Genomic DNA, 9,748 nt, shown 5'->3' on the forward strand with positions numbered 1-9,748 from the left:
ACACACAACCCTTACTTTAAGCATCTAGGAAGCACACGCAGTTCCACACATACAAAATAGACCAGGTGAGATAAAAGGTATAATCTCAACAACTTCTAAAGATCCCTTACTCACAGCTACAGCAACTGCTGCAGCACAGCTGAGGTCCAGAGCAGGCTCCACAGATGCAGTGCTCCCTTACACACACCTTCTAACAGGCCGCGAAAATGGCCCTCCTAGATCTCCTCCTTCCAGCTACTGCAACACACGAGAAACATCCACTAAATTGTTGTCTTTTATTTCAGCTTCTTGGTTAAAATTTGCTCACGCAAGAGGAGAGCCTGGTTTTATCTGCCAGCACAACAAGTGACTGAAATGCATTTATCTTCAGCTGCTTCGTTACCACTCTCACCATCTCACATTTTTTCTTTTTCAGACACTCAAAATTGACACAGAATTGTGTACACCAGCATGCTGGGGTTCAATTAGAAAAGCTCCTATAGCTACTGAACAAGTTTAAAAACTTTTGCTTGAGTTACTGATAAAAATGATACTCACCTATTAATCATCAAAACTGTTCTTAGAAATCATAGCAATTCTAAATCCCCGATAATATTCCAAGGAAAGAGCACCTGTGACTCATTTTTCAGTGCATTGCTTTACAGCATTATTTTGGCATACAGGTAACTTTTTAGTTTATAAATGCTTTGTTCTTTTGTCTGAGTACCCACCTATTGTGTTTAATTAAAGCCTCAGTTCACTATTGTAGTGAATGGGCAAAGCTGGAAGAACGGTTCAATAAGGAAATTGACATCACAACTTCAAGCCGCCACAAGGGTCCCCTATGCAGCTTCTGAAAAGAATTAATTTGAGAAAATAACCATTAAAAAAAAGTTTCTTCATTTTGTAATGATAAGTTAAGGTATTTTACAACATTCTGCTAAGACTGGAGGTTAGTTGCTTTGGCTTTGCATTATTGTTAAGAGTTGGGCACATGTGAACTTCTCTGATAATCAAGGACAGACTGCAGTATTTATGTCCTTTGTGAATGCCTTTTGTGACACCACCACATAGCAATTACACTGTTTTTGCTGTGGCAGTACTAAGAATTTCTAATTAAGGCTCAAAGCCTCCTTTTTCCTGTATTTTTCCTCTAGCAGCCCAAAATACTAAGAAAAGGAAGGAGATGGGCAAGATGGGACATGACAGTAAAGAAACATAGAAGGGAAACAGGAGTTTTTTTATATACCATAACATGTAAAACACATCTTTCTCCTCTTCAGGAAAGATAAACAGGTTGTTTCTCTAGTTAATAGCTCAGTCCAGTGCAAACCAGATTATGGGTAGGCAGAACTGAAGGTCATGCAGCAGTGAACTCAGAAGACAGCACAGTCTATGAGTAAGTATGAGAAAGTTCATTGAAATGCCTGCTATATTCACCTATAGGAGCAAAGTGCAACTATATGTAATTTTTCATTTATCAGCTATCTTTATTGGAATGGTAACAAGCTAAGTTCAAAGTTCTCTGTCTGTAAAAGCACATAAAAAACAACAGAAATGCTCTTATAAAGAAGTCTGCATTAACAAACTTGCAAGAAAACATTTTGTTCCACTCATGGTTGGCCTGATTTAAAGCAAACAAAAGAAAGCCCTTGCAGTGTTAAAGGGGAGTCACCTACTGATCATAGCCTTCCAGGTTCTATATTCACACCATTCCAGGCCATGTCAAAAAAAGAGGAAAAAGAAAAAAAATCTTGAGTTACATAGCCCAGAAATTTATTCAATATTTAGTCAAATACATTCTGTATAGAACTGTTCAGCTTGCTTTGTTTTGGTGCTTCCACTGAGCTGTAAATCACCAATTAGGAATTGTTATGTATGAAAATGTTAAGCATGGAGCTTCAACCTCCCTCTGGCCAGATTTGTGCCTTGAACTTGACTAGACAGGTTCACTTCAAAGGATTCAATTTGTGCAAGCTGCTGCATCAAATATTATTCAGAAGAGCCTTTCACATATTGGCCTTTTTTAAACAGTAAAACACTTCAAGCATTTGCATTTGAAGTTGTCAATACTGGAAACATTTAGCTCAGAGTGTTTGCAACAGGGTCTCCAGTTTTTTGTATGGTCTCTTTTTTCAATTTTCCAGAACAGTTAGTCTTCAGTTTTGGCTTCCATTTCTTCAGCATCATCATCTCCATCCACTTCTGCATTTTCCCTCTCCAGTCTTTCCAACTGCCTTGCAAGTTCAGTCTCATCTGTGTCAGTTACCACCTTAGGCTGAAAACCAGAACACATAGTAAACTGTCGTTAAGAAAGACTGTATACATTTATAGGCTGTGATTCTCCATAAAAAGCAAGAGATAAAATACATCCTGAAGTCCCACAACAAAGAACAGGAAAACCAGAATTTTTGGCCATTTGTTTGTTTAAGGCACACAGAAGTGTAGGGTTTTTTTAGTTTCTTAATACCTTTTTGCTAAAATTTCTCCTAGCACTACTGATTTTGCTCTACTTTAAACATGTTGTGAGGAAAAAAAAATAGAATATAATTGTAATGGGTTCTTACCTCCATCTGCACATTAAAGACTCCTCTCTTTTCCTCAATTTTTTCTTTAATTACAGCCATGGCTTGATTCAGAACAGACAGTCCTTCAGTTCTCTCCAGTGTTGTAGTAGTCATCACATAACGAGGAGGGGCTATCAGATTAATCTATCAAATTGTGGGGATTAGGGGGTAGAAAAAAAGAAGCAAACTCAGTAACAAAACCAAAGAAATAAAAATCTCAAAAGCAAATTGACCAATACTGTCCAATGAATGTACAATTCACAGAAGAAACATTACCCCATTAGAAAAATCCTTTCTAGAAGTATAAACAGCTTGGATGGAAATAGCAGACCGGAAAGCACACAGCCCATCTGATTTCCAACATCATCAATCAGTCATTTCTACATAGTACGTTAATACTGTCAAGCAGAGAGAATATCCACTTTGTAGATCAGTAAAACGTCCTATTACATAATTTTTCAAACAATTAAAAGACTGTGACAACAGTATGTTGTTTTTTTTGTTTTAAGATGACTGGGTAAATAAAGTTTTTGTATTGTTAGAAGAAATCATTGTAAAACACCATTTTTGAAGATGGAAGCATTTAAAAGTTTTTTGAAAACACTTATTCAGTAATGCATTCAATATCCTAAATTCCTGGGGAAGAAAAACTAGGCCTGAGTACAGGAGCCCTTTTATCAACACTCAAACATATGTGGAGCAAACATTCCTTTTCTTAGATAATCTTCTATCTGAAAATAAAATTTTTTGCTCCCTACCTGAGGCTACATAAGGGAGCAGCAGGTATGTGGTGTGCCAATTCTAGACTTTAATAAATGGAGGAGAAGCCACTGCACAGTCACAAGAACAACTGGCAGCACACAGTGGAAAAGAAGTGTGTTACAGTCCTGCTATAGAAGACCCAGAAAGCAAGTACTTGCCTACCCAGCCTCAGCTACATGATTGTGACATTGCAATTCCGTGCCACTGTTACCTCAGGACATCAGAAAATGTTGCTTTTTTTTTCCACTATTAAAACAGACACTTACTTTAATGGGCATGTTCTCTGTGGAACAGTTTAATCCTGCTCTCAAAGCTTCTTTTACTGCATCTATGCCTTCATAACCATAACAGGCCACCTCAATATCTAGGACAGAGGAATACAAACAATAAAACACTGAAGTTACCAAAAGCTGTAGAATTGTTAAAGCTTTCTAACTTTAGTTTAAAGAAGTCTTTTAAGTATCTAATGTTTATCCACAATAAAAGTCTCATTAGCTCCCAAAGCTGAGGAAGGTATTTACTTTCTTGACTTGTAAGTTGAGGGAAAAATCTTCATAACCTCTTAGACATACATTTTACATTGTGCTTTGAAAAGCCAAGATATGAATTTATATACCCATGTTCACTCACCTCTCACCCAATAAACTCAACAGGAGTAATAATGCATTTCACATGCAAACATGAAGGCATAAAAGCAATAAATACCAGAGAAAATTAAAGATCTATCTCAAAAAATAAAGCTTGAAAAAGAGCACATCCACAAATTCATGAAATTATGTCAGCATTTACATCAGAGGCATCACTTGAGGAGCACTGGAATTTATTTTTTTAAGATAAGTTATATTAACATATATTTAAAACAATAGCTAACTATAGCTTTTTGTAGATGCCTGGGAGTTAAGGCATAGACCAGTGCTGGTCCTATCTGCAATACTCTGATTAGTCTATAGACAAAGATGTCTTTACCTACGTAGCAATGGTGCAATACTAAGATACACAGAGAGCTAGTATGGCTTCTAGGCAGTGAACGACAACCTGCTAATTTCTCAGCCATCACAAATTCACACAAGAGCACCACACTCAGCCTCAGGATGAGGCTACAAATGGAAAATTTTTACTCTTGAAGTCACAGTTAGAAACAACTTAGACCATCACAATGAAACAGACAGATGAAGGAACAGAACATGCCTGTCAAGTAACTTTATTTCCAAAACTAATGAAGCGCTATTTATGTTAGCAATTTAATTCCTCATGACAATCACATCCCTCTTACATTTTTGAAGTCTATGTTAACTCATGGTGGTCTAAAGTAATAAGTAAACGAATTTTTCATTACCTTACTTTTTGCTCTCACTCCTTGACTTCAATGTCATGTGGATGTGGCTCTTTCCACATGGAAAAGATGTGGATCTTTCCATCTCTCCACAGTAATCTACAAGGGCAAGTGCTCTTCAACACACCCTTGCAGAGCAGAGGCAATTTCTCAAATCTAGTTAAAAAATGACTCTGCTACACTGACTATCTGTGCAGATGTTCTTTGAACTCACCGGCTCGGATTTTGACTGCTTGTGGTGTTAGACGCCTGTTAATGTTGTCAATCAGTACACGTCTCTCTTCCTCTGTCAGATCCAGGCTATCCAGGATTGCGGGGTCACTGAGCCAAGGAAACATGACAGAAGTTATACCAAAGTGGAATATGACACAACATTAACTTCTGGTACTATTTCAATATTCTTATGCATAAACCTAGGTATTTACTAGGGAAAGAAAACAGGGAAATTTCTTAAGAGTCCATTGAGATGCTGTAAAGAAAATAAACACATCTATTTAAAAAATAGTTTATATCTGAAGCATTTAATAAAAAAAACCCACCAGATTAGTTTACTCAATCTGTTCCTGGAAGAAAAATCTGAATTACTATTTTAAAAGCAATGGAGTGACTTTTTTTCAGCTCCATTTGTGTATGATACACAGAGTGAGACAAATATCTAGTTGCTTGGTATCTATGTTTCCTCCAATGTGAAGATATACTCTTATCACATTGAAAAGAACACACAATGAATCTGAGGTTTTTGAATTATTTTAATGTTTCATTCAAACACAGTATTTTTGTCATCCAATGAAGTAAACTATACTCATACTGTGTTATTCTGGACTCCTTTTTAATAGTAACTGAATCACAGATATATACTTATCTGGTGGCTACATTCTTAAGCAATGAAAAGGTGTTTTAAACATTCAGGATTTTTTCTGAGTTAAGAGAAGCTTAAACAGCCCATGTAGCTACAGTTTCTTGTTCTTCTATTATATAGGTGCTTAAGTATTTATCTGTTGGAGAATGATCTGGAATTCCTTCAGCACATGCACAGATTTGCCCTTTAGCAGCAAATTTACCATCATTAAAAATAATTACTATTCTGTGAAACAGAACACACCCAGTCCAAATGAGGACACAACTCGTTTCTTCCCCCAAAACACATGGTTTTAAGCTAATCACAATGCTACCAAGTGCCCCACTTCTTCAAGTCAATACAATTTCTTAAGATTTTATTACTGCCATCTATCGTTCAATTCAAGTTCATCACTCACAGGTTTATGTGCTATAAAGAGAGCAAAACTGGAAATGCTTATTGATAAATCTATTTTTTGAGTTGCCAATTTCACGACAGAATCTTTAGAGGGAAACCAAGTAAGTTAACCCTGAAAGCAAATTAAAATATCAGGCTACCTAAAAAATTTAGAACATATTCCCTTGTGCATATTCCCTTGGCATCACAATTTCCATCTCCTTCTCTTCATAACTCATTTCTAAGTTCACGATCCGATTCCCATTCTTTATGTTTGCAAGTCTAGAGAAGTAACAAGCCGTTTGGTTGCATTTAAAGAAGAAAAACTTTGCCTGCAAAGTGGAAGAATGACTGTGAGCTTTGAGTGGAAGTATCTTCAGATACACAGATATTTTTTATAACACCTGCTTGAGACTAAGAGCAGGCAAACTCTGACAGACAAACCAGTATCAGCACTACTTCTGTTAGAAATGTCACAGGCTCACTGGAGCAATGGAAATTTCTCTAGTGTTTGCAATCACGTTTCTTTTATACTTAAAACACACTGTTCACCAATGCCTCAGTATTTATCCATATCACATTCAATTACTGCTTTTAAAAATCTGATACAGAGTGGCTGACACTCAAAGATAGCTAAAAACAAGTAAACCCTGAGCTTCTTTCTCAAGAGCACTGGGAACTTGAAGAAAGCAGTAAGACAGAGAAACCTACAATAAGCAACTGGAAGATGGATTTACTAGGTTTACTTGATCAGTACATTCTACATATGGAGTCTGGAGAAAAAAATCCAACCAAACCCATAAGAATATTCTGATGGATCTGTTCCAGGAGATCACAGAATGGTTTGAGTTAGAAGGGACCTTAAAGATCACCTAGTTTCAACAGCCCTGCATGGGCAGGAAGATCTCCCACTAAATCAGGTTGCTCAGAGCCCCATCCAACCTGGCCTTGAACACTACCAGAGAGGGGGCAGTCACAACTTCCCTGGGCAACCTGTTCCAGTCTCTCACCACCCTCACAGTAAAAAATTTATTCCTAATGTCTAACCTAAATCTCCCCTCTTTCAGTTTTGATCTACTACCTCTCATTCTCTCACTACACACTCTTGTAAAAAGTCCCTCCCAGCCTTCCTATAGGCCCCTTTAGGTACTAGAAAGTATTTTTCTGCAATTTGAAAAGAGCTCCTAGAAGTAGAAAAAATGTCCTTACGAGACTGCATGCTTGAATGCATCATAGGCACCATATCCTGGTCTTTTGTACTTGTCATCAAAGACCCAGGCAGTTCTCTGGAACAGACTCTCAAGCTGCTCATCCTTAGTGTACTCCAAGACTTCAGCAACGTGGCGAAGGATGCTGTAAACCTGGAACACAAAAGAAGAGCGAAAAAACTCAAAGCAAGTATCAAAAGCAGACAAAAATTTACAATAAAAAGTAATATTTAATGGTAAGTCTTCTACTCAGAAGAGGATCATACAGTAGTAAAGGTGGGAGTCAATGCCTTAAATTACCTGCATGCCTTTTCAAGAAAAGTTGTCCACAGCATGCTAAACCAGCATATACTTTGGAATTCTGATCATTTAAATACACACCTTTGCATCAGATATTTTTAACTGTCTCTTCATTAATTAAGAAACAGTTAACCAGAGCATCCATGGACAGAGGAACTGGTTATATATGCATGGGTAAATGAGAATTAGAGTATGCCTAATAAATGAGAACAATGCTTTATTTTAATACTATCATATGGCTGTGCAGTTTGGTTACTTAGGAAAGGTGAAAAAAGACAGTGCTTGAATACAGAGAAACAACTTACAGTCTTTGATTTTGTGAATTTGTCTTCACATTTGAGTGCCTCCTCTGGAGAAACTCTTCTTTTTGACAAGTCAATATAGCCTATTAGGGAAAACCAATTTGAAAGTGTCAGGCATTGTGCAAACTATGCCTAACTGCTTCAAGAGAAGCGCCTAAAGAACGAACACTCTGGATCAGGATTTGTCCCTTGCCTACGCGCTCTCTATCCATCGCTACCAAAACTAATGAAACCAAACCTTAATGAATTTTATCAAAGCATGATCCAAATCAGGATATTCAATTACTCTTACAACTATAAAGACTTACAATAGCAAATCTTTTGTACAGCATTCTTTAAAATCACTGCCTTCATGTTTCCTCTGAAAACTTACAAGAAATTTTCATATTTTAGCAAGTAGTGATCCACTTTTATTTTGCTGCACAGTTTTGGCAGAAATCATACCAGCATACAAAGACACAAGCTTAATGCATATTTTTGTAGTGCTCAATTCTATTTCATTCAAGGTTGGAACTCCCATCAGCCTAGCTCTGAACAGTTCCTAATACCTGCTAATTTGAGGCCTGGTCTTAAATTCTGACTCTAAATCCTTGGATATGCTTTTGGAAAAACTGTCTGTGAAACCATGTCTTTTGAACCATGTCTTAGTAAATTTGAAAAGGCCTCCACCAACTTCTCACAAACTGTTAAGTTCCCAAAAGATTCAGTGAAAAACCACCACGTGTATTCCAGATGTGTTTCTCTGTTAATAAGAGAACAAAATAGATTTGGAAGATGAAATATTATTTAACTAGAGATGTTCAGTAATTATTTCACTTCAGATCTATCTAAAGCAAGTTGATTCTCATCTTCCTTTACTCTCTGCTTTTCCTTATCCTGATATGTACTATTTCATCTCAGGGGTAACTGCAGTTTCAGAAGTACTCTAGAAAAGCATATTACTTGAGAAACATCATACCAACAGGTCTGTTTCTAGTGTTTATACCCAGTCTATACCCAGGTATAAAAAAAATAATCAGGAATGCATGGAACGGCATTATCAAAATCTGACATGTCCTAAATAGAAAACATAGTTTAAAAATCTTTAGAGTAGAAGATTCCAATGTTCAGAAAACAGGAAAAGACAAAGTTGCCTGTACAACTTCAACATGCAACCTATGGAATTCATATGGTACAATGATTACATACGTGTTATCTTATTCTATAGACAAGGTTCTAGGCTTGCTAACGAACTGGATGGATTGTGAGCATTCAATGCTCAGCATTTAGATTTTTACCTCTACACCAGATGATTTTTCTCTTCAGTTAAAACGTAGAAAACCTGCATGGATATCAGAATAAAATTCCACTTCAGTATGGTTTGTTCACCAAATATTGAGCTGGTGAGGACCCACTTAAACAAATCTTTACTGATGTGACTGACCTTCACTAACCCAAATCCCAAAGGACTCAGAAAAAGAATGATCATAAGTATCATGATGGTCTAGCTTGCTTAAGTACCTTAAAAAAAGAATCCCTGACAAAACCAATGAATACCTAAGCCACCTAGCTTGTCTGCATTTCTCTCTGTGAATTCAATCTTGATATACCCTACAATATCCCCAAATACCTTTCTCTTTGTCAACTCTTATGACCACGACACATTCATTCCTCCCAATGCGGATGAGTTTGTTTATGGAACGAATACGTCTTCTGGAAAGCTCACTGAGAAGGATCATGCCTTCAATGTTGTTGTACTCCAGCAGGCTGACATAGGCTCCCATTTCAGCAATGGACCGAACGTTGACCATCACTACATCATCCACCTCTGGAAATTTATGCTGGTAAAATCTACAGCTTAGTCCCGGCATTCTGGAATTTGAGCAGAAAGAAACAAGGATACTATGTCACAGTACATGACTGTCTTCTCCTACCCGCATGGTAAAAAATCAGCTGGGACTGGTGAGGCTACAGAGGTACACTGGTACAAAGATTTGAAAATTATGATAAAGTTTGTGTAATTCATACTTAGTTTTTATGAGAAGTTAAACAATATATTAGCTAGTATTACCACAACAAGTTGC

General features: G+C 37.0%; 1 protein-coding gene across 1 annotated transcript; it reads right to left on the minus strand.

Moving 5' to 3' along the window:
• Positions 1 to 1,735: 1,735 nt before the first annotated feature.
• On the minus strand, positions 1,736 to 9,535 carry EIF2S1 (eukaryotic translation initiation factor 2, subunit 1 alpha, 35kDa). Its single transcript, XM_010007689.1, has 7 exons — positions 9,295 to 9,535; positions 7,689 to 7,768; positions 7,085 to 7,236; positions 4,856 to 4,962; positions 3,575 to 3,672; positions 2,547 to 2,690; positions 1,736 to 2,257 (listed from the first exon to the last, which is right to left on the minus strand). The coding sequence occupies exons 1-7, from the start codon at positions 9,533 to 9,535 to the stop codon at positions 2,132 to 2,134; spliced, it is 948 nt and encodes a 315-aa protein (XP_010005991.1). The 3' UTR covers positions 1,736 to 2,131.
• Positions 9,536 to 9,748: the final 213 nt, after the last annotated feature.

This window comes from Chaetura pelagica, unplaced genomic scaffold (genome assembly GCF_000747805.2).
Source record: "Chaetura pelagica isolate M959 unplaced genomic scaffold, ChaPel_1.0 scaffold70, whole genome shotgun sequence".
Lineage (NCBI taxonomy): Eukaryota > Metazoa > Chordata > Aves > Apodiformes > Apodidae > Chaetura > Chaetura pelagica.